General features: G+C 34.2%; 2 protein-coding genes across 2 annotated transcripts in view; both read right to left on the reverse strand.

Annotated features, from left to right (window-relative positions):
* LOC132109907 (testican-1-like) overlaps positions 1 to 6,066 on the reverse strand; it is a 242,044-nt gene extending 235,978 nt beyond the window's left edge. The window contains exons 1-2 of the mRNA XM_059516359.1: positions 5,850 to 6,066; positions 5,316 to 5,465 (exon numbers count right to left, since the gene is read on the reverse strand). Coding sequence (XP_059372342.1) covers positions 5,316 to 5,465 — 150 coding nt within the window. The 5' untranslated portion in view covers positions 5,850 to 6,066. The remainder of the gene's footprint in view (positions 1 to 5,315; positions 5,466 to 5,849) is intronic.
* A 3,486-nt stretch (positions 6,067 to 9,552) lies between these two features.
* LOC132109908 (protein bicaudal C homolog 1-B-like) lies at positions 9,553 to 26,719 on the reverse strand. The gene is made up of 19 exons (XM_059516360.1): positions 26,425 to 26,719; positions 24,372 to 24,418; positions 23,667 to 23,736; positions 23,035 to 23,114; positions 22,800 to 22,961; positions 22,651 to 22,704; positions 21,285 to 21,479; positions 20,952 to 21,215; positions 19,101 to 19,232; positions 18,023 to 18,212; positions 17,761 to 17,894; positions 16,687 to 16,847; positions 16,501 to 16,591; positions 16,273 to 16,312; positions 13,773 to 13,921; positions 11,601 to 11,745; positions 11,218 to 11,363; positions 10,163 to 10,262; positions 9,553 to 10,059 (listed from the first exon to the last, which is right to left on the reverse strand). Exons 1-19 carry the CDS (start codon positions 26,651 to 26,653, stop codon positions 9,932 to 9,934), a joined length of 2,517 nt encoding a protein of 838 aa, XP_059372343.1. The 5' UTR covers positions 26,654 to 26,719; the 3' UTR covers positions 9,553 to 9,931.

Genomic DNA, 26,719 nt, shown 5'->3' on the forward strand with positions numbered 1-26,719 from the left:
GCATTCGCTGTTCTTCTCCTGGCACCCGTTTATGAAATAGCGTTCATTGCTGCGGGCACCCTCTTCTGGAATCGGGGTGAATCGCATGTATTGATTGTAAGGTCTCATGCACCGAACCGAGATGCCTGTACCGTGACTGTTCAGGACGAATGCATGCATCGTTCCACCCCTACAAATTACGTTACAATTTTCTCCATTAAATTCAACATTAAAGCAAGATTCACATAACACTGTTATTTGTGCATTATAAGGTAATTAATGCACAAATCTGTACATAATCTTCTGTTCCAGATTCATACACATTATTATTTATTGTTAAGTCTTATTTAAATGTTTCTGTTCTCATGTCAGACATGTATGTATAACCTATATGTAGGCTATGTATTTATGCATGTATGTACCAAGATCTTCTTAAAAAATCACAACAAATTCCTTGTGTGTTTGCACACGCATGGCGAATAAAGCTGATTCTGGTTATTTTTAACTATAGCAAGCAGCTTCTGCATGCATGGTTTGGCAGAATGCCATCCAAGAGCGCTGCATTTATAATCTCTTAAAGAATCTAATCTCAGTTCATTGCAATCTCACAAATCTCAGTTATAACACAATAAATATATGCAAAATGAATCTTTCATAATGTCTATAATTCGTGAGTTATAATGGGAGAATTCATGAGCACTCAAATTTCAGCATTGAATTGCTCAACGATGCAAATACGTGTTATAACCTAAATAGAAACTCTGCATATGCTTGCACCTGTTAATTATTTATATTTTATATTAATTAATATTGCTTTTGTGCAATAGATGAATAACAATTTATTTGTTTTAGATATTTTATGTTTAGATATTTCTATTTTGCGGGAGTCTCGTAAATCATTTTATTCTCCCACATCCCGCAAACACAGCTCGCAGCAGCACTCGCCCATCTTCTAGAGCAGGACTCTAATCCACTGGCACTTGACTCTCTCTAGATCATAAAACACTGTATTCTTTAAGCAATGTAATGCTGCAGTAAAGTATAAAGACTTTGGCTTGTAACTATACTCTAATTACTACTTTGAAAATTATAACGTGTTAAATTACTTTGTTACTTAAAAAAGTAATCAAATTACAGTAATGGGTTACTAAGTAATGCTTTACTACCCAACACTGCCGATGGCAAATGAGAAAGTATTATAATGTTTGCCTTTCTATTACTAACAATATAAAAGCAACTGTTATAATACATTTTTGTATACATTTTAAATCCTTTGTTCTATCTGATTATTAGACAGACTTCTATCTGTGGCAAAACTGTTAACAACAATAACGAACAAGAGGGAGAATGTGAACAGTGTGCACTAAGGCGCTACGCTCAGGCGCTACGGCTCATCAAAATAAAAGTCCTGCCACAAATACATCGGTCAAACAGGAAAACGTATCGGCCGATGGCGATATTTGAAAAATACCAAATATCGGCCGATATATCACTACTACTATATTGCAACTACTATAAATGAACTATACCAAGGTCACATGTCTTTGACGTCACCAAATACGAGCCCATAATCCATAATAATGCTTCCTCAAATGAAAAAGTCCATCCTCTGTTGTCCTCTCACATCAAAATCCACCCACATATTTGCTTTGAACTGTTTCGGTGCTTGATCTGTGCATATTTCTCTCCTGATTCAGACCAGATTACTTTTTCCCTGGAGAAAGCAATATTATGAATAGAGGACTCATATTTTAGCAATGGTTTGAAGTTTAAAACGTCTTAATGATGGATTTGTTTCTTACAAACACATAGCTTTTTACCTCTCAAGATTATTGATGGACTTGAGTCCTGTGGATTATGGTGATGATTTTATCAGCTTTTTGGACTCTCATCTGATGGCACCCATTCACTGCAGAGGATCCATGGCTGGGAAAGTTAATGCCAAAAGTGAATGGAAAAACAATACTGAATCAAACCTGTTTAGCCAGAGCACTGCATTAGACAGGCCTGCACAGATTTCACATTGACCTTTAAAACAGCCACTAATTTCAAGCTTCAGACTATAACTTGAACAGAAAGCCTTTCAAAATGTGTTTGTGTGTGTGTGTGTATGTACAGTATGTTTAAAAATGTCTTTCTGCACTAAATCCTCGGGAAACCTTCAGTTTAAAGCTTTTAAACCGAGGGCTCAACACTACCTGTCATCTCTCAACCCTACAGATTGATGGCGCTTGTGGAGTTATTACACACATTCACACCACACACACTCACACGTACATGAATATAGAGCAACATGTTATGACTTATCTACCACACAATGAAGGGAATGTGTGACAAAGATTTTGCATAGCATTTACACTACTGACAGATTAGAAAAGGACTTGCAATGTACAGCATTTACATAAGAGAATACATAATTTAATTGATGCCAGATTTGCGTGTACATCAATCAATTTAAAACAGGGTGGAGCGTTCAGAATTTAATTGAGAATGCTTTTTAAATTCTAATTAAATTCCTGAATTTTAATTGAGACCGCAAACAGGATGCAGAATTGCAATTAAAATTTGAATTGAAGGAAGTACAACTGACATAAAACAAAAAGCAAAAAGTGTAAGTGCAACCAGAAAAGGAAGGTTTGTTAAGACAAAACTTTACATTATGGCTTGACAAAGGCCTTGTTTGAAAGTTTAAATAAAAATTGTATTAAGTGTTTAAGTATGAAAGTTTTATGCACTGAAAACAACTGTGTAGAAACTATTTTCAATCAGAAATTGCTAGTGAATTTGATAAATAATTATAAAGAAACAGTATGTAACACATGAAATTTAATGTGAAATTTTGAAGTAGAAAAACAAATATATACAATAAAGAATAATATATATTAAAATAAATAATTTAAATAATTTTGTTTTTGTAAAATGTACTCCAATAATCCTTTACTTATAACTTAAAAAAAACATTACACTGTAGGTTTGTTTGTTTGTTTTGAAAAAATGTTTATACACATCCTCATATTAATAAATAAACTTACTTTTTGTGTGTCAGGGTGGAAGAATGCTTCCTTTCCCATAATCCATTTCTTTAGAACTGTAATTGAGACCAGTAAGATTAATAATTTTAATTCAACTTCCTGTAGCCCATCATTAATATAATTTAAATTTACTCTAATTAATTTTTTAATTCCATTTTCTTGATTCCATCAGTAAGAGTTTAATAACACAACTTTTGCTCTTATATAAAGTGAATCTGGCTTTGTACTGATGCCAGACTTTATTTTTTATCTTTATTTGTTTATATATGTACTCCAAATAAAAAGTGAAAAAGACATGAAGTGCCTTTAATTTGTACAGTATTTCATTTACTGGCTCATCTATAAATACCATTACCAGATGGCTATTTAATACATTAATAATTTGCACATTGATTTTTCAGGAAAAAATGCCTACATTGTGATCTACACATACCAAGATGTAAGATGTCGGTCATTCCACCCACCCATAATGATTTTTCCAGTATTGGCGGCTGTTCAGTGTGAACCATATGAGTGTGTGTGTGTGTGTGTTCATTTATGTGCTAATGTCCTTGTCACCTTCCTTTTCAAAGCATCTCACAGCATCAGCATTCATAATATCACCTCTCATTAACACAGAAAAATTACTGACACAGAGGGAAAGAGAGGCAGAGATAAAAAATGAGAGGAGAGAGAGATCCATAGCGAAAGAGAGAGGCATGAAGAGACTCTTCATTTCACCTCCTGCAATCACTTCATTCATATAAAGAGCCTCTGAATCTCACTCCCATATAGATCCCACAGCTGAGACCCTCTGAACACACTTATGGACAGGTGCTTTGTTTCCAGATCTCAGTCTCTCCGGTGTGGATTACACAACACATGCACGCTACTCATAGACTGCATCCCATTTGGCATACTTCGACTGCATTCTAAAGCTATGCACATCACTGCTGAAGTGTATGGCAGTATTGGGACTCACTACAAGAAGACTGGAACACCATATTCAGGATTTAGGAACCAAATGTGCTCTTCCATGAATCTGATATTGAAAACCTGAAAAAATTGGATTATTCTGTGTTTATGGTGGTTATTATGTAAGCACATTTCTGGCATGGGATTAAAAAAATAATAATAACTGTGACTTTTTATGACACACTTTTTTATTTTTGGGTTTACATTTCACAATTCATTTTTCCCCTCTATTTAATGAAAAATGGTATTTGCAACTTTTTATCTAAAAAACTTACCTTTTTTCACAATTAAAAATTCTGGATTAACACCTCACAGTTGTTGTTGTTTTTTTGCCTACAGAATAAAAAATGCCAATTGTGACTTAATATCTACGAATTTACACTTTTTTTGGCATTTCTGAATTTATATCTCATAATTCTGTGAAAAAAATAATGTACAATATAAAGATTTGCAAGAAAAAAAAAACAGAATTTAGAAAATTGTGAGAAAAAAAAACATCCAAATTGTGAGACAAAAGTTGTGGTAACTCATTGGTAATCTAATCTGTGAGGTAATTGTGAGATAAAACACATTATTTTTATTTATTTTTTTATTTTTATTTATTATCCCATGGCAGAAATAAGATTCCATAGTTTATGATCCTGGTACAAATTTACAAAACAAGTACAGTTTAACCAAAACTAACAACTTTCTTGATACATATAGCACTAGCATACATTTGAAAAGCTCTCACAAATCTTTTTTTTTTTTTTATCTAACAGCTCTCATGCTATTATGTGTTCAGACATCATTTGACCTACTGCTGTTTGCATACTATATAGCTAGTAGATAAGTGTACATACAGTATTCATCCTCTCCAATTTATTGACAGGTTGTGAGTAATATGAAGCACAAAAATACTATCTAACAGTAATTTTAATGTATTTTATGCTTGCATACTACATAGAAGGAACAGTTTACCAATGTAAATACAGCCAAACACAGGCAAGCTCATACCCATATCCATTGTTTTGAGGTGCATTATAAACACTAAACAACCCCTAACCCTAAAATACACCTTTAGACATCATAGATTTTAATTAACAAACTACTTGCCAATTTAGGAAGCTTTTGGCTTGTAGCAAATCCAACTAAATAATGTTCAGTAAGCTTTGCTGTTCTTTAGGGGATATTTAGAGAAATCCCAAGCAGGCTAACAAAACACAAAGACCTTCCTTTGACTTTTGTTTCTAAATTAAGCTAATTATAATGACTACAAGACCTTTGAGGGGACATTTGGTACTGATATAGAAAGCAAAACACACACACGAGTGTCCCAGCAGCAGAAGGAGATGCAGCGGAAAAACTCACGTCGCGAAATTTGTTCCAGTATTTGCTTTTGTCGTACTGGGACACGGTGCTCATCCACTTATCATTGTCCAGGGGGTTTCCGTCACTGCGGCCGGTAACGGACACCGTCAGACCCACCAGAGACACGAACAGACCGAGACCCAGCATCATCTGGAGGAGAAAGAGAGAAAGAGAGCAGGGGAAATTATCTGCGGGGCACTTGAGGTAAAGACGTCAAGCCTTTTTGAGTTTGAGAGGACTTCGTTTTAAACACGCCCAAAATATAAAATATTAAAAAGCTCACTGTCTGATTCTTATCTGATAAACAACTCTAAGAGCCTCGGAGGAAGGGCGCGGATTATCTCTGGATTATAAATCCGATGAATATGTCCATCTGATATGATTAATCGTCCCTGAGGAATGAAGAGAAAATCTGACAACGGACTTTAACGGTCGCGCTTCCTGCGCGCGGCTCCTTCAGCGCGAGCTCCACTGGCGTCTGCGTTAATTGGCTTCATTTGATACAGACGTTATTCATCATTCGCTTTTACTCACCTCAAGACGGGACGGTTCTCTGCTCCCGAGCGGGTGACTGGAGACCAGGCGGGACCGTTAAGTATCCGAGACACGGGAGGGAGAGTGAGTGGGTGAGTTTCCTCAAATCCTCTCAGCTGCTACACTGAACACAACCGGGAGAAACGGACCCGTGTAACGGAACGGTAAACGACTCCGCCCACTACGCACAGTGACTCCGCCTACTTTCGCTCTCGCGCGCGCGCTCTCTCTCTCTCTCTCTCTCCCTCTCTCTCTCGCTCTCTCTCTTCGCCAGACTGAGTGACTCGACGCCACAAATGATAATCACGTGACCAAAGCTCTCATTACTAAACCAAACGCAGTTGTTAGATTTATCAAAACCTTTGTATTATAACGACAAGGTTGCAGTTTTGTCGCTCGCACATAGACTGCGTCCCAAATGACGCACTATACACTATGCACTATGAACTCAACCATGTAGTGTATGAATTTGATAAGGTTATTTTGTCATTAATAATCGGAGTCTGATAGCCCCTTCCCCTCGCGACGTAATTAAAGTTGCGACAGTTGGGTGCATTAAGTGTCCAACGTTCCACACTTAATTAAGTTCATCATGCGGTTATTTAAAGTGCATTTTTTTCTCTTCTTTTTTCTTCTTTTCTTTAGTGGGAAGTATGGGATTTGAGACCAAGACTTTCAGTCTCAGAATTGATGTAGAACAAAGGGAGTGGTGCATTCACTCGGGAATAAACGCGGATCGGGGTGTGTTGGAGGTAATACGCAGGTGTTGACTTTAAGTTGTAAAACATCCAGTGCTGTGCGGAGGGAATCAATACACGCTCCCTGATCACTGCTAACAAATTAAAACCAGCCTCGGTTTTCATTTGGAATCGGCCTGTAATGGCTCTGAGCTGCCCGCTGTACACTGCAGCGAATTCAGCTGCGGGGAGAGAGTGTGATGGGAATATTGGCTCATTTTTAATTAAAGAGAATAAATAAGTCAATAGATTAAGCTCATTAGTAGTAAACATAACGCGCGAGACGGATATTTGCAGGTGTTCCCCAGTGAGGGAGCTGTCCGTTCAGCACCACTGCACTTACGCCAGCTTTGTACCCTGCAAAGAAGCCGCTTCTAATGCATGTATACACCTTATTGTGCAATGCTGAAGTACACTGTTTTTCTTGAATGTGCGAAGTTTCCGACTAGTAAATAATTAGAAGAATAACAAAGTGGTGTAAATGGTGAATTTGCGCTACGTCTTGATAATATATTGAAATAATATTATAAATACTGCTTTGGAATAATAAAGATAAGGGAAATAAAATAACTAATCAAGCGAACAGGGAACGTTCTCAGAACGTTTTTGCAAAGTTCTGTCAAAGTTATAAACTAATATTCTTAATATATCGCTAACAGAACATTATTTAAAGTTAACTGGGCTGCGTTGATCGTAGCTCCATTGGTTTCAATGGGTCTACGGTGTATTTAAGCTCACGATGCTTTTGGGAAACGCAAAAGTGTAAGCACAAAAATAATTATTTTTATACATTATGGAACGTTTTTGGTTGGATGTTTATCTGTTTAGGGGCCTTTTAAAAGTAAAATTGCCATAATGTTTGTTTGTTTGTTTGTTTGTTTGTTTGTTTGTTTTTTTTTGGGGGGGGGGGGGGGGTAAATATAATAAAATGGAACATTCCCTGAATGTTGTCTTTAACGTTCACAAAAACCTCTAAAACTAGTTTAAAAAACTTTGAATGTTCAAAGAAAGTATCATTTTCATAACTTAACCCGCAAAACTACTAATGTAGAAATAATCTTTTGAGACTCATTCCACAAAATGGGTGCCTTTTCAAAACTATAAAAGGTTTAAATCATTCCATTCCAACCAATAACGAAGTGATAAAAAGAGGAGACACTTACTTGTCCTTGAAGAGTTCATACCCTGAAAGGATGGTGGTAATATGGCTGTTTTATATGAATTTATTTATTTAATTTTATTCTATACTGTATTGTATAAAAGCAGGGCTGACATGCAACATGGAGAAAAGGCACTAAGCTTTTTTATGCACTAAAATGTAAAGTGAGGGAAAAAAGCTAAAGATATATACCCACCTCTGAGGTAGATAAGAGCTGCATTAATCTGACTTTTATGCAGCATTGAATATGTACACAGAATTTGTAGCAGCCTTAACTCAATTGTATAAAGACAATTTAGGGAGCTCTACTTTAATACGTCATGCTGGACATTTTAAAACAACTTAATGCAATATAATTTATCAATAAAGGCATTGTAATGGAACTAATGACAGTTGAGTGTGCATTAGTGCATCAGCACTACAGTCACACAAACTCAAAAGTCTTGTTGTGACTGGTTAAATGTTTGTCCTGGTGGTAAATATAAGGTTGGCAGTTCTAACCTTGCAGTGGCTGATTCATGAACTGTCATCATTAAAACACTGAATGTCTTGTGGCGAGACGCTCATGGACAGGAGACAGTAGAAATCCAGCTGAATGACATGCAGACAAGAGATGCATTAAATTATAAATGAGAAAAACGCTGAGCACACTCACAAAAGATAATTTTAATTGAAAACTTTCCCTTGTGCACTGGGGTGCAACGCCAAAATATTGAGAGCGGTTTCATATTTCTCTCTGCTGAATAAAAGCAGCTAATTATTCATTTACCACACAGTATATTTATTTAACAGAGAACTCTGCCGAGTTGGTAATTTGCAACATTATGAAATGACAACATTTGCTAATTTCCTAGGAAAAATTATTCCTAGGAAGAGTCTTAATACACAAAACTTAAACTCTGGTAGAGGCAGACACAGTGAAAGGTCGCCCTCTATTGGCTGAGGTTTTTGTGTCATAGAAATCTATTTCAATTTAAATAATAATTATAGTTGAACATATTTGAATCAAGGTTTTGTGTCCAAAAATGACTTCGATTAAAATAAGAATTATTTTATAACTTATTTTAATACAGGTTTTGTACAACAACAACAACAAAAAACTAATTTACATTAAAAAATGATTATTTCATTACGTATTACGTATTTGTCACACAAATGTACATTAAAATAATTATTATTTATTTCATTGAAGGTTTTGTCACAAAAAATATTGTAATTAAAATAATTTTATGATTTATTTTAATGAAGGTTTTGTCAAAAAACCTATTTACATTAAAATAATAATTATTTATTTCAACAAAGGTTTTGTGTCACAAAAATAAATGAAATTAAAATAATTATTTTATATCTTATTTTAATGAAGGTTTTGTCACAGAAACTTAGTTTAAAATAATACTTTTGTTTACTTCACTGGTTTGCACTCTGTCTGCTATGTGCCTTGTGCTGCTTTACTTATCTTTTTTTTTTTACATGACCTATTTGTATATTTGTATAGTTGTACTTTATATTTTATTATCTGCATTAAATGTTCTACTGTTAGTGTTATCTGTGTGCACCAAGGATCTGTGAGAAACGCAATTTCAATTCTCTGTATGTATGTAATTACATGTGGAAGAACTGCCAATAAAGCAGACTTGACTTGACTTGAATGGAGGTGTATTATAAAGCATTATTTACATTTAAATAATTATTTCATAACACATTTTATAGGGCCATATTTATCCTGTGATCATTGTAATTCAGTATTACTTTTTATTTTTTATTAATTTTAAACCAACATTGCTTCAAGTTAATACAGGAAACTGTGTGTTTTTTGGTTCTCATTTAATGGAAGATCCAAATTTAACTGACATTAAAGCATAGTCGTAAAGTATTCTCATATTGGAACAATACATAAAGGAAATGAAGTTTGCATAGAAGAGCAGTAGAGAGAGAAACAGAGGTAGAGAGAGTCAGAGACTTGCATACTAAGTGTGGGTTCTGGCCAGGCAGTCGGTCAGTTCACGCTGAAGGTCACACTTCTCTGCATGTTTCCTCTGAGAGTCACAGCACATCTGTCCTCTCTGTCTTATATGGAAATCATCTATCATGTCACACTTTGATTGGTCCCAGAAGGCCACATGACAGGATGCACAAACCGGTCCCAGGGGCATTATAGGAAGCTCTACATCGGTCATATCGTCCCGTCACCAGCGGTTACTCTTGGCAGCCGCGTCCTCATTCATGATCCGCGGGAGACGGCCGCTCGCACCTCCATCCAGGTATCCCGACTTCATGCTGGACACTTCTGCAAACTTCCTCTTTTTGCTCAAATCTGTTGAGGGGGGAAAGTTTCAAATGAAAACTCAACAAGTGTTTCTATTAATCCACCATGTGTTGAGATGATCAAGTGTGTCAGATTGGTTAATGAGAGTGACCCGTGATGGCGAGGATCATCTTGCGTCGCGCTCCAAACGTGTTCACGCCCACTTCCTTCAAATCCTCATCTGAGAGCGTCAGGAACGTCTGGAAATCGATCTGACAGACCAGAGAACATTCACAGTATGTGTGTTTTTGTGTGCAAATGTGTGTGGTGTGGTTAGACGTTTGACTATCTGTAAATAATGCATTTCCAATTAATGTGTGAAAAAAATAAAAAAATATTTAAATAATTGCACATATCTGAATTGATGTCTGTAATACACTGCTAATATGTAATCATCCTCAAATAAAAGTGCCTTTACCTGAGAAGACAAATGAAAAAAATGTAAAACTCAAGAACAAATATCTGCTAATGGGGTTAAAGGAAAGTTGTATTATTTATTAAAGGCTCTATTTATTGCAAACTCAAAAGTGATCAAATGTAAGACAATTCTAAGAACAATAATACTTTATTAATATTTATTAAGTATCAATATTTTTTTAATTTAATTACCTTTACAATGAAGACATTTAAATAACTGCACATATCTGATTTTCTGTCTGTAATACACTGCAATATATATATAAGATATTTGTTTTATTTGATAAAACATAAAGTCTCGTTATCAAATAAATTTGGCGATTTGCTTCTCAAATGAATGTATCTTCATTTAGAAATGTTTAGATTTTTTGTACTGAATAACATTGCAAAAAACAAGTTTGTTATTCAGTATTTTTGTAGTGTAAATACTGATTTATTTCACAGACAGAGAAGAGTGCAGAATCTAGAGTTCTTCTCATGGAAATCTAGTTTACCTTCTACTTACTAGCTCAAACAAGACTCATTTAAGTATTGAGTATTTAAAGATCTGAACTTTGGCAAACTCACTGACTAGTTCCATCTCAAACCTTTAGACTTGACTTTGTTTCCAGGCAGACTGAAATAAACCTGTGTGCTCTGACTCCTAAAAGCGCTCAGAGCCAGATATGCATCAGACAACAGCAGCGTGGGCGTCTGTGGGTGTGCCGTCTGGGACGTGCATGTGCGTGTGTGTGTGGGTTGTGTATTTACCTCCTGTTGTTGGAAAATGTCGATGTATTTCTCCAGACCCAGCTGTGTCAGTAACTCTATAAGATCGTCTGCGTGGGAGGGACTGGGAGACCTGCCAATCAAATGTCTGGATGCCCCGCCCTCAAAGCCGGTCAGGTATCCCTCAGCTGCAGGTCAAAGGTCAGAACTAAGAAGCTCGTAATATTTTAATTTCCCAGTAGGTTTTAATCTAGAGACGTTTCAGCACAAGTGATTGTTTCACCTTGAAATAAAGCTGCTGGCAGAATTAAATTGTGTAATAAGCAGCTCTCATTAACTAATTTAATCGTTACTGCTAATTAAACACAATATGTCACACCCTCTGCAATTAAAGAGCAGAGGGGTGAGTTTAGCAGCACACTTACTTGTTCGGGAAGCTGACAGACTGTAGGGAGTGAACGAGGATGATGCTGGAGGTGGTGATGAAGACAAAGATCCACGTCTTTCTCTCCAGTTTTCCGAGTCGCTGCCGTTCCAACTGCGCTCCTTCCCACTCTGTGAACTCCAAGACTACAACCAGACAAAAGCCTTATTAAAAAGACGGAAATTAAAACAACTTTTGTTCTTCTGTGAAACTATTATTATAATGAGATTTCTGTTTCAAATAAATGCTGTTCTTTTGAACTTTCTATTCATCAAAGAATCCTGAAAAATGAAATGTATCAGTTTTTACCAAAATATGAAGCAGCACAACTTTTGTACAATTTGGTAATAATCAGAAATGTTTCAGCTTTGTTTAAAAAAAAAAGTATTAAAATTCAGCTTTGATCAAAGGAATAAATAACATTTTACAATATATTTACATAGAAAACAGTTTTTTATTGTAATATTATTTCACAATGTTACTTATTTTCTCCGTATTTCTAATCAAATAAATGCACCCTTGGTGTGACTTCTTTTATAAACACTGAATTATTCCTCTTTTCTCTGCTCCTGATCACTGTCTGCTTTGATTACACAGAGCAGCAAAACATCTGCTTTTGTATTCCACAGCAGACAGGAAGTCATAAAAGTTTGAGTAAATGATGACAAAAGGTTCATCTTTGATTGAACTACCCTTTACAAACAGATAAAGCACAATGGAAAGAAAGCAGCGCAAACAGATTTCAATAACTTTTCAATTTGAATCCTTCACAGGGCTTCACTTATTCTCAGAAATAATGTGATTTAAACAGCAGTAACAATCAAAAACAGATTCAGTCAGCGCTGCAGTGCGGCGCTAAACCGCTTCCATTGAGATCTTTAATTGGGAGAGTCTCATTATCCCAGCGGAGAGGAAATAAGGGAGGAAGTGAGGGGAACAGGGATGTGCTGCTCACTGTGTGCTCATACACGTCTGTGATTGGAGTTCAGAAATTTTTCTCCATGATTACACAGCTCTGAATGACAGACACCTGTGTGTTTGTGTGTGTGTGTGTGTTTGTTCAGACTGTATTCCACTGATCAGAAATGAATCTTTTCATAAACCCATCACACACTCACACAGGTGGGTAATTGTGCAGTCTGTCATTTAGTACAAACACACACACACACACTTGCGTTTAATGTTTACACTCAGGAAATTTGAAGTTACTCATGGAGACCTAACTTTGATTAACTTGCTACAGCAAGGCTAAGATTACTGTTCAAAAGTTTTGGTCTGTAAGATTTTTAATTGTTTTTGAAAGAAGTATGAAACTTTTGTCATAATTTACTCATGTTATTTCAAACCTGTATGACTTTATGTCTGCTGTGGAACAAAAAGCTATGTTATTATGTTACTATGTTTCTATGTTAGAAGGAGATGTCAAAATTTCAAAAGGAAAAAAAAGGAATATTTAAGATTTTCAATGTCTCTGAAAGAAGTCTCTTCTGCTCACCAAGGCTACATTTATTTCATCATAAAAAAGTGAAACATTAATACAATTTAAAATGTGATTTTATGTGAATCTACAGTATTGTAAAACCAATGTGTTATTGACCTTGCATGCATGTAAACCTATTTTAAGAGACTCATAAAACAATATTAGCAACCTTAAAAATGGCATAATAGGGGGCACTTTAAAAGAACAGCATTTATTTGAAACAGAAACTGTCACTTTTAATCAAAGCACAAATAAACAAACCAAAAATTGGTGTATATGGTATATCCTTTGTCAAAACAACTGGATTTTTTTACGTCATGAAGAAAATATGAGTGGTATTTGTTGGTGCAAAACTCACTGATGTGATGCTACTGTGTTGACGCACATGCTGAACTTTGATACAGAGCTTTGAAAAGCCAAATTAGCTTTGTATAGAAACAAAAGTTTATAATATGTCCTCATTTAGAAAGCTAAAAGACTTCCTCCCACCAGCTACGGTCAAAGCACCTTGTTGTTCTTTCATAACATGGAATAAAGTGGCTTTCAAGAACCTTCACCCTCTCTGATCCCCTCTGGTGGAATGAGCGAACATTGTTTGCTCTTTAACAAAGTGCTTATGCTGCTAAGTTACTTTGGTTTAATGTGGGTGCTAAATGCATAAATGTGAATTAAATATTGATGTGAGTAGGCTACCTGCTGGTTGTGGTAGGGTCTGTAGCAGCGGCGGCTCACGGCTCTCAGCTCTTTCACAGCATCAGTGGGCATCGATTTTGAGAAGCCCAAGCCACTCCAGGTGTCTGTAGGGGTTCGAACCTCAGTCACCACGGGCTTCTGCTGCATGGCTATCACACACACACAGGTTTTCACAGATTTAATCACAGCCATTATGAAACCCACACAAATTACACACTCAGAACCACATCCAGATTTACACTGGCATTCAACAGCAGCTCTAATTAAAGTGCGTGCATGTGTGTGTGTGTGTGTGTGTGTGTGTGTGTGTGTGTGTGTGTGTGTGTGTGTGAATCCTCCTGCATTATTAAACACCTGCCACCTAATTAAGCAACTTAATCAAAAGCAGTCATGCAGAGGAATGTGCTGCTACCTTTTTCACATCTCTCTCTCTCTCTCTCTCTCTGTCTCTCTCTCTCTCTCTCTCTCTCTATGTGTGTGTTTGTGTGAGAATGAAGTGGTTTAAATGCGAGTTTATTTAAAAGTCACTCTATCAGTTTCTGGAGTATGTAGCAGGGTCATCATTAACTAAAAGTTAAAATACCATTAAAAATGTAAATAAAATTAACATTAAAATAAATGTTAACAAATAACTGAAAATATTAAATGCAACTTATTTCATTTAAATTAGCTGGCAAAGCATAATTTCTCATTTTTTTATTTAACTTGAAGTGCTAAAATAACTAAAAACTAAAACATAAATAAAAATGAATAAGAAATATAGAGATATTATTAAATAATAACAAAACTGACAAAATATACAACAAAATTACTAAAAATGAAAGATTTACTAATATTAAAATGTAAACAGAAATCTTCTGAAGCATGTTTTTTTTTCAGTAAAAAAGCAACAAGTACACTTATAATGTATAAATGCTTTACAAATTTAAATAATGTTTTATATATTTGAATATACATATATTAATTTGTAATAACATTATATATTAATAAAAATAATTGTATATCATATTTGTATATAGTTGATATATGTAGAATTATGTTATATTAAAATATTTCGTTTTTTGCACATTTGTCACACTTAAAAGTTTCACATTATATTAAAAGTTTCACATTATTCCACATTATTTTAGAAAGCAGTGTTAAATTTAACTAGCCACATACAGCCCTGATTACTATATATATGTGTGTGTGTGTGTGTGTGTGTGTATGTATAAAAAAAGTAATTACCATTTAAATTTTTCTACTTCAAAATCTCTTGTTTAATTCAATTAGTTATTTGTCATTTCTTAGTAATTTTTGGTTAAATTCACTAGCCATTTCTAAGTGAAAACTGTTTTACAGTTAATCCTACATCCAATTGTCTTATAATATAATTCATTTTAAATAATACTATAATTATTGAGTATTGAGTACAAATATTCCTTGTATCTCAATTAACAAGAGGTGCAGAAGTGTCATCACGTCTCGTGTCATCGAGCCAGAATGATCTGATGTCAGGTTTCTCTGTGTGTTTTCGTGTGTGTGACTGTTCATCTGTCTGCATATTCAGTGGGTGGAGTGGCTGCACTCCATTATAAATCTGGCAGCGTGTTACTCTGAAATGGGTCCCTCTATCACCCTCTCTGGCACTGCGTAACGCTTAAATGGCTCCCCTATATCACCTCTCTGGCACACTCCTGCTCTTTAATCCATTTTGAGCTTTATACAGCATGATGAATGTCAAATAGATGGAGCTTGCGGCGACACGAGTCCATCCAGCCACAGCCCACAATAACAATCTGAGCTTAAATCACTCAACTTCAAGCCTTTTCATCTGATACACAAAGAATATACTTTTATGTGAGACATGGAAAATTATGCAGAAAAACGAGCTCACACACTCAAACTTTACTGTAAATACATATATCTTTTGAACTGTCATTATGGCACACCACCACTACCTATTATTATATAACAATTATTATTATTTATAATATAATACAATATAATATAATATAATATTAGCAGTTATCAAATGTCATTTTGCACTAATGCATCCTGAATGAAAAACAAGCTCAGGTTGCTAGAAACTTATTTTTTATAATATAAAAACATACATATTGTATTCTAATAATACAATAATACTTTATACCATTTTATATATTTCTAGATGACTTATTAGTAGTAGTAGAAACAAATAAAAATGTGTTTAGTTATCATAAAATACAGCCACACTGCAAAAAACTGTTTTAAAATTTGCTTCATAATTTCTATTATATATTCTATATGATATTTTATTTTGATTTATTTTTAATATACTACTTTTTATTATATTATATTATATTATATTATATTATATTATATTATATTATATTATATTATATTATATTATATTATATTATATTATATTATATTATTATAAGTTTTTTTTATTTATTAGTATGAGTATTATAAGTTATCAATCATCTTTTCACACTAATATTTATTGTAAGTTTATCCTACAATAAAAAAACATACAAACCTTGAGTTGCCAGAAGCTTCTTTCTCTCATATTCATGATCCTGTTCAAATAAACAGCAAACAAAAGCTGTTTCAATAAAACCAGTAAGACAAAATGTTTAATGTGTGAATTGTAACTGAAAGCTAAATCTGACAAGACCTGTCTTTCTGAAAACTATTAATTAAGAAGATGCAATAAACTTACAACAAGCTGTTTTGTTTTCGTGTTAAAAATGTGAAAGAGCTTTACCTCATTATTAGCGTCCACAGATGGGAATATTCTCAAACTACAGCGTCTGTCTCTGTTCAGATAAAAACCATCCACCTCCACTCTCACTGACCTGAAACACACACACACACAGAGAGAGAGAGAGCTTCATTCAGTGCTGTAAATCATATTCTCGAACCAGAATCTGTTCAGGACAGATTTTTTTACCTCTCCGGCGTTTGCAGCGGGTTCGGCTCTCTCGAGGCCTCTGATTGGCTGCCTCTCCTCGAAGAGACAGCCGGCTTGACGATGACCTCTCTGACCTCTGCATGTGGCGTGACGCAGGGCTCCGTCTCTGCTTGTGTCGGCTGATCCTCGGTCTCTGGAATCTGATACAATTACATGATCAAAGTTTACTGTTTACAGTCAATCAATGTAAATTACTTTAGCATTGTATTACATGCATATTTAAATAGAAGATATAGAAGTAGCATATAGGTTCGTACAATCACCTCGTCAATTAGTATGATAATATAGATTTCTACATAACTACAACTATACAACTTTCTACATACTGTTTGAGATACTGTATTGCATATCACAATTCAAGGCATTCAATGAGACTTTCCATTTCTTTCATTTGTGAAGTGTCAAAGGAACTGGATATTACATCAACCATGATTTATTACATCTCATTTAACTCATTATTTGACTAGAGTAGACATTTTTACAAAAATCTGCATGTAAAAAATACAGAATTACCTTATTTCAAATGACTATTTTTTTAATACGGTGAAATTATTATTATAAGTCAAGCATATTTTTATTCTCAATTCTATTGATCATAATGAACCTGAAAATTTGAGTTTTAAACCGTTTTGTTGGTAATTCCAATTATTTCTAATTCTCATTACATTTGAACAATAAATATGAATAAGAATATTCATATTTAATAATACTTTGAAGTATTAAAATCAGCATGAAAATTTAAATCAGCAAATAATACACCTATGATGTATGAATACTTTACCATTTTAAATGCTATTTTATATATTTCAATATTGAAATTATTATAATAATATTTTTTATAATTTAATAACTAAAAAAGTCAAATTTTAATAATAAAATTAATTTAGATATAATTTTAGTAATTATATTTTATAAATAAAACATTCTTCTTATTATTATTTATGTATTTTATTTTATTATTTATCTTATTTTATCTGAATTATGGGGTCAAACACGTTCTAGACAGGCGATATACATACAGTACAGTACAGTAAACATCATGTTCATCCAAACCTTCTCTAATTTGGATTCCACTCCTTTGATTCCTATCCTTCCATCTTCTGAGGAAACAGCCAATCCGGGAGGAGGCAAGGGGCGGGGCTTCCCAGAGAGAGACCCAATCATGGCATCAGGAGAGGGCACAGCACCTGAAGATTGACACAAAAGATGAAGATTGGAAAAAAGATTGGTGCAAAAAAACATACCATTCATTTAGCAAAACAAACACGCATGAGTGGAACTAAAGAGGATGAAGTGCGCGTACACACACACACACCTGTCTCAGCGAGGCGCAGCTGCTGCATTAGTACATTGATCCAGTAGCTTGTGATTCCATTATTGGCCACCAGAGGGTCCACCGGGGTCTTGGTCATCATGTTAACCTCAGTGGAGTCCAGGCCCAGCAGCAGACGTCTGGCCTCGTAAAGACTGCCGATGTTCCTCTCCAAACCTTTAACGACCACCGACTGGAAACAGACACTTTAAAGAGTTATCATTTAACACCTCATATGGAAAAAATTATAACAACAATCATAATAATAAATAACAGTACAATAAAATATACTTATACAGTGCATTCAGAAAGTGTTTTAAATTTTATGTTGCAACTTGATATTACAATTTAAGTATGTTTTTTATTATTAATTAAAATTACAAATTTAAAGAAAGTATATATAATTTGTTTAATATTAAATTAATAAAATAGTATAATATGTTTGAATATTGTTTTATGCATTTGTATATTACATCAGTTATAATCATTATATTCTTTCATTTCCTATTAGGAATATATTATATTTTACATATACTTTTTATCATACAATTTTACAGTGTTGTTTTTATAATTATGGGGTGAAATATAACCAAGACATGCTTTAAGTGTTGCAAAAAATCTAAATAAAATTTAGCAGGAGAAAGCAAGCATTGGCATTGAACCTTGATCCAGAACATTGATTCACTCTTGAATAAATGTTAAAATGTTGGCTGTACAAGGTCTGTATTACCTCACCATACTAGCCATACTACTAAACATTGTGTTTAGTGCATTTTAACTCAAAGAACAGTACATTAAAAACAGTATGTCAGCAGTGTATGAATGGTGTCATATTTTTGGTGAATAATGAGCCATGCATGGCTTTTGCTCTAATATGACCAATACCCAAAAAGTGAAATGATGAAACATGTGAAGGTAATGGATGCAGTGAGTTTACTGCTGTCAGTGTGAAAGGCCCTGAAGATGATGGGGTTTTAGGAAATAAAAGAATGTACTGTAATTGTAGTCTATGAATTTGTATGCATGACTTTTCTCCTGAGTGTTTGGTGACAGGTGCATTGTGGGAGCTGTGCTGCAGTACCTTTGCTGTCTGCTTGACCTTGGGTTTGACGCTGATAAAAACACCCAGGTTCTGCATCATCTGAGCGAGTTTCCGAGGGTCAGACTCTCCCTCGTCCTTCAAATCAAACAGCAGGCAGACAGGCAGACAGTCCTGAATGAGAAAACACACACACACACACACACATCACATCTTACCAGCAGGAGACCAACACATGGACGGAGTCTCATCCAGATGTGTCACATTCATTCATCTCAGAGGAAATGTACTTCATGATAAAGCATACTGTGTGTTGTAATGCTGTCAGAATTGTGTTCTATTATAACATTAAATGACATTTGCTTTGATATTTCCTAATGCAATTACTTTTAGACTTTTGTAACTGCGACACACTGCACATGTTGTCTGGGGCCACAGTATATAATGACTGAATGATAGAAACTTCTTCCCGAAACATTACAAATTCTCTATTTTAGTGCTATCAAACAATTAATCACAATTAATCGCATACAAAATAAAAGTTTTTGATTGCATAATATATTTGTGTATTCTTATTAGGTATATATTTAATAAAAAATGTATGTTTACATATTAAATACACACATATATATATATATATATATATATATATATATATATATATATATATATATATATATATATATATATATATATATATATAATAGAAAATATTAGAATATTTATAAATAAATGTATAAACGTAAATATTTTAAATATATATACTGTATGTGTGTGTATTTATATATATATATATATATATATATATATATATATATATATATACACACAGCACACATACATATAACGTAAAAAAAATCTTATTTTGGATGCGATTTAATTGTGATTAATCGTTTGACATCACTACTCTGTTTATTGTGTATATGAAGTATATATTTTGAAAATATGTACATGTATTCACATGTATATATTTATATTCAGAGAATTTATATTATATACTGTATAAATATATTTAATATATAAGCATAATATATTTGTCTTAAATATGTGCATGTGTGTATTTTAATGCTGTCAAATGATTAATCATCTTTGTTAATAAATACTAAATAGTCTTTGTTAATAAATACTAAATAATAAAAAGTTTTTGTTTACATAATATATGCCTGTGTATATTTATTATGTATATATATATATATATATATATATATATAAACACACACACATACAGTATATATATTTTTTAAAAATATTTACATGTAATTATACATATAATTCATATTATATATATATATATATATATATATATATATATATATATATATATATATATATATATATATATAAATTTAATATATAAACAGCATATTTTTTATATATATATACAAGCATGTGTGTGTATTTATATATACATAATAAATATACACAGGCATATATTACGTTAACAAAAACCTTTATTTTGGATGCAATTAATCATGAGTAATCATTTGACAACATTAAAAAATATTTTATTATAATTTATTTTATGTAAATAAAATATTTTTTTTCTATTTTATTTGGATCTATTTTTATTAGTTTTAGTTTAAGATAACAACACTGGATTAACACTTTTACTTATTTTTAAATATACTTAACTTATGAGTCTTTTCTTTTTCAATTTATTATTACAGTTAGTTGACAGAGCAACATTTCTCATTTTCATTTAGTTTTGCTAGAAGTAAAGACATTTACTAAAACTAACACTGAAATTTTAAATAATAAAAATACAAAAAAATAAGATAAAATAAAAAATATTAATAAAAACTATTGTATAATTTTTACACCAAAATAACACTGTATCTGACTTCTTGTGACCATTACATCCACAAACTGATCTCAACACACACAGGTCTGTACCATGAGCTGCTGTCGAGCGACACACACTCCGTCGGCCGTGCCCTGGATCAGCAGCGAGGGTGTGTGCTGCGGAGCGCTGAGGTCAGGGAGGATGATCTGAGTGTGTGTCTGATGCATGATGGTCAGGAAGTTAGCTCCGTTCTGACCCAACAGGAACAAGTGCTGCTGCGAGGTCACGTCCAGCTGTGTGCTCACCATCACCCCCGTTACCCCGGCCAGCGCCTCCGCACCCAGCAGCAGCTCCATCAGGACGCAGGTGGCCTTCTGCAGAGGTCAAAGGTCAGTTATTGATGCTGCATGCGGCGCTGTGAGGTGTGTGAAGGTGAGCGTCACCTTGACGGCGGCAGCGTTTCCCTGCGTTCCTCTCACGCTGCAGGTGCTGCAGTAGAGTTTGGGCTGCGTCCTGAAGCTGACGCTCACTCCGAACGCCTGAGCCACGTGCTGAATCACCGGCGAGCCCGTGTCACACACCACACCTCCCACAAGGGTCACAGGCAGGTCAAAGGTCAGCACCAGGGGCTGCAGGTCCTGCAAATCCGATTCACACACCCGTAAAACACATATTTCAATCTAAATATATGAATCTTGAATAAAAAGCCATATATCTGAATATAATGAATATTTATTAGAATGAGTCAATTTTTTTTTTATTATTATTACAGTTCAGTATTTTTTTAAATGTAAATCAAAAAAGTAGCATGACAAATACTAGCATAATGTAAAAAAACTTTAAAACTTTATCTTTTTAGACTTTTATATATAAATATGTAATATTATATGAATATATTAATATTGATATTAAAATTAAAAATTTTATGTTATATAATAATTATATTATATATTAATAATTTATTTTAATCTATGTATATTATTTATATTGTAATTATTATGTTAACTAAATATTAAAATGTGTTAAATTATCACAAAAAATATGAAAATTAAAGTAACTTAATGATATATACGCACACACATATATATATGTATATATATAAAAAAAATTGCATCCTAAAAGTTAAAGGTAGCATAATAGAAATTACCATAAAGTATAAATACTTAACAAATGTTAGGGTTAGGATTAATTATTTATATATTATAACGTATTATTTTGCAATATTATATTAATAAATTCAAATTAACATTATGATATAAAATTATATATGATGGTTGTAAGGGTTATAGTCATCTAAATATAAATAAATATTATATAATAAAAATATGAAAATATAATATAAAAATTAAACTTATTTTATTTCAGCTAGCTGCCAAGGCAACACTTCTCTTTTTTTCTTCTCTTGCTAAAATAACAAAAACTAAATTAAGTAAAAACTAAAACAGATATTATAATAGATATTATTTATAAAAAACACACAAACAAAAACTGATCCGAAAGAAAAATACAACACAATAATAATGAGTGAAAATATTGTTTTCAGTGATGTGCAACCTATACACATCAGTTGACACCTCACTAAGTGCATTTTATGACCCTTTTATGCTCTTGATCTTTCTCTTTCTTTCTTTCTTTCTTTCTTTCAGATTATGAGGAGAAAAACAACCAAGACACATCTCAATCATAAAAATATTTTAAAATAAATAAATAATCTTACTATATGAATACTGATTATAAATTCACATGTTGAATTCACATAAATTCACCTGTTTGGTATGTATTGAATATTAATGTTAATGCGACACTGACCCGGATCTGTCTCCTGGCGGACTCCACCCCCTGAACCGGCCCAGCGATTGACACCTGCAGGTATATACTTACTTATATTTTCATCTAAACCTCAAATGAATCATGTAGTATGTACAGCAGTATGATACAACAGTGAGGGAAGTGAGCACCTGGTTGCTTTTTTCTCCTGCGCTGTTGTTCCGGTTGGAATCGGGGAAGTGAATGTGGCAGGAAGTGTCCTCCATCACCTTCTTAATGTTCCCGCCTCCTTTCCCGATCACATGAGAGTGCTCTGTGTGTGTGACGTCCATCTTCAGGGTGACTTTATTCACCTGTGCACAGGTGGGCTGCTGTAAGACCGCCACCGGGCAGATGAACAAGAAACCAAAGAAGCTCAAGCCTCACCTTAGTCTCTAGAAGCTCCAGAATCATGCGTTTGGCCTCCAAAACGTTTGCTCTCTTCCCCTCCACTTTCACATGAGGATCTGAACAGAAATACACAAATCCTCACAATGCATTTTCACTTCTATAACTCCAAACTACTCATTATAAATTACTCATCATAAAATTATAATAAATAATAATAATAAATACAAATTAATAATGATAATAATAATATTAATAATAATAATAATATGAGTCATTTTCTATATACATCTGATTACGTCCCCAAAGGAAGGTTTTGTCATATTTATCTTACTACACAAATATGTCCCCAAACCAAATCTTGTTTACGCATAAAAACCAAAGCACACTTTGGGCTTTAACCCATATGACATTAGCTTAAACCTCATCTGCATATTCAGACTTCAGTCAGGTAAGATGTCAATAATGGCAAAAGCAATTGCATTTGACTAGACACCAGGAATACAGTGAATGGGTCATGCTTACTAGTTTTATGACACCTTTATGGTGCTTTGGAACTTTTCAGTCATTGTATGTAAAACAGCAGCCTGGACATTCAACTAAATGTCTCTTTTTAGGTTTGGACCAACATAAGGGTGAATAAATGATGACAGAAGTGTGACAGCTCTCACCTTTTTTTGATTTGGCACCGATCTTCAGCTTGGATGGCCATTTCACCTGTGTGTGTGTTTCTCTCATCACCTGAGACAATGAGTGTGTGAGGAAGAGAAACTCATATTCAAAAGACACTCAGTTTGCATCTTCACACCCTTCATTCAACAGAGACAATGGCTCATTAGCATCTCAAAGCTCTTAGTTTTGCCTTCACAACAGCAAATCTGTTCTGTGTGTTTGGGACAAAATCACTGTTGTGACTTTTTTTCTCTTTCCTTAATTAACAAGAGCAGAAACTCGCAAAAAAAAAAAAAAACATGCACACGTTTGTTGATGTCTGCAGATGACAGACGCTTTGACAGGATTATGAACATTTAAATATGAAAATGTGAATGAAGCCGATATCAGGAACTGATCAAAGATGAATTCATATCAGAGTAATTATAACCATAAAACACATTTTCATTACTTGAATTAAAATATACTAAATCTTAAATAGAGTTAGATAGTGTTAGAGTTAGATCCCAAAGCAACATTTTAATTTTTTAGCTGAATCTGAGTACTAAAACAACTACATATATTTAATCTAAAACTGACATACTACAAAAACTAAAACTTACTATATACATAATTCAAATATGAACAAAAAAATGATCAAATATCAATGACAATCATAATATCAATAATATTAGATGTTTAATTGAACTCTTTTGGTTTCTCACCTTCTGGAAGAACTCCTCACCTGTCAGTCCAGAACCTTCTGCACGAGCTAAAGACAAAGAGAAAGAATGATTTATACGCCATATTTTATATTAAAACATTATAATAAAATTATAACAAAATGTATTTTGTAAAATATTTCATTATATATAATTAATTATACATGATACAATATATAACGGAATTTAAATATTACATTACATAATTTGCATTTATAAAACAAAATTTTGTTGATATTTTGTGCTCTGTTTGCAGATTTTCTATAAAGTCTGTTTCTAAAGTATCCTATATGTCGACAAATAAATATACATTTGGAGACAAATACATAAATACACACATATACGTTTTACCAACAATGTAAATGGTACTTAAACAAATAAACAGCTGTGTGCTTTTGTAAATAATAATAATAATAATAATAATTTTACAATTAAATGGTTTAATCACATTGCATGTTTTGTACTCATAATAGCATATTTTGTTCTTATTGTGCCCTGTTTTAACAATTTATTCTAAACTATATGTAGACAATATATAGGCATATGATACATTATATGCTTAACATTAAATTGGAATGTTACTGAAATAAACAAATAAATAAATGAAGTTACAGTGTGTATTTATGGATTGGTTTGCTAAATCTCTAAAGAAACTACACAACACAAACATTTAATCTCAAACAGACTTGTAAAGGCTGTGTGTGTGTGTGTGTGTGTGTGTGTGTGTGTGTGTGTGTGTGTGTGTGTGTGTGTGTGTGTGTGTGTGTGTGTGTGTGTGTGTGTGTGTGTGTGTGTGTGTGTACCTGGTACTCATTACATTATGGGAACCAAAAATATCCACAAGGATAGTTTTACCAGCCGTTTTCACCTTGTGGGGACTCCATGAGGAAACCAGCTTATAAACCATACAGAATAAAGTATTTGTGAATCTAAATCAGCAGAAAGTTTTGTGTGAGGGGTAGGTTTAGGCCTAGGGTTTAGGTAAAGAGATATAAAATACAGTTTGTACAGTCTGAAAACCATTGTGCCTATAGAGAGTGTCTCTCTCTCTCTGTGTGTGTGTGTGTGTGTGTGAGGATGGTAAAGTTAAACACATTTGCCCCAGAGAGACATTTACAGGGTTAGGGCGAACATCCCTCCTTTCATTAACTGCTCTTCATCGCTACGGGTTACACGGCTCTGCAAGCAAGAATGACTGAACAACCAGCGTGTGTGTGAGTGAGAGTGTGTGTGTGTGTGTGTGTGTGTAAAAGAAAAGGCCCCCAAAGCTGCTTCTGAGAAACGGCGTCAAACAGCAAAGTTATGTTAGAGCAACCGATGCTGACGCAAAACTAATTCACCTCCCTGTGAAAGAAGCAAACACAGCGAACTAAAGACACAATGAGCAGAAACACAGACAACTGAAGCAAGAATCACTGTTAAAGTGGAGTGTGTGTAGTCCAAGTGTTTGAGATCCAGACACGAGCGATTCCTCAAATCATGTGCGTTCATGAAGAGAGCTGTGCTTGCTTGGTAATCAGAGGCACCTTTTTCCAAAAACAATACTAATGTTTCTAATTCTAAGGAACAATAGGTGAAAGATCTGCTGTGAGGTTCATCTTAAAAGTGAACTCCTCCCATAAGTCTGATGAGCACTGAAGGAATACCTCTGAACTTCTATACCAGATCAGCACAAAAACATCTTTGCTTTCCTCCCTGACAAGCTCAATCTGTCACTCGCTCTCATCTCAGAGGGATTTGAATGTCAACTTCAGCTCGTGTTGATGAATCGTGGGCAGTTAAACAGGACTCCAGAATCTTCCTGGACAGCTCATGATAACAGATCATTAAACCTGTTCATCACAGCAGAAGCGCCAGACAAACAGGCCACATCTATCTAATGCTGCCTAACATCACATCTCAGTGCATTCAGAAGGGCATTTTGCTGGAAAACCATGACACCATGACAGGTGGCTTTCTAGATGGGTTTCATTTGCATGCACAGGTTAATGAAGCTTTTTCAGGAATAAATGTACAGAAAACCATGACAGATTACTGTCATCGATCATACACTGACCATACAGCATGAGCTCCAGCTTCTTCCGGTCGATCCGGAATCTCTCCTCCACGCACTCCGGGTCTGAAGGCTCCTGGAGTTCAGATCCTTCATCCTCCTCGTCCTCATCCTCCTCCTCCTTCTTCTTGTTCTGGTTTTGCGGGGTCTGGTTCTGGTCCAGCTGCGGTCCGTCGCAGGACTCTGGTTCAGGACACTCTGGAACAGAGCTGCACGTCTCTGAGGCTGCCATAGTGAGAGTGTGTGTGTCTGTCAGTGTGACCAAGGAAACAAGAAAAAGAGGGGCCCTGACACACAC

This window comes from Carassius carassius, chromosome 29 (assembly GCF_963082965.1).
Source record: "Carassius carassius chromosome 29, fCarCar2.1, whole genome shotgun sequence".
In the NCBI taxonomy this organism is placed as follows: domain Eukaryota; kingdom Metazoa; phylum Chordata; class Actinopteri; order Cypriniformes; family Cyprinidae; genus Carassius; species Carassius carassius.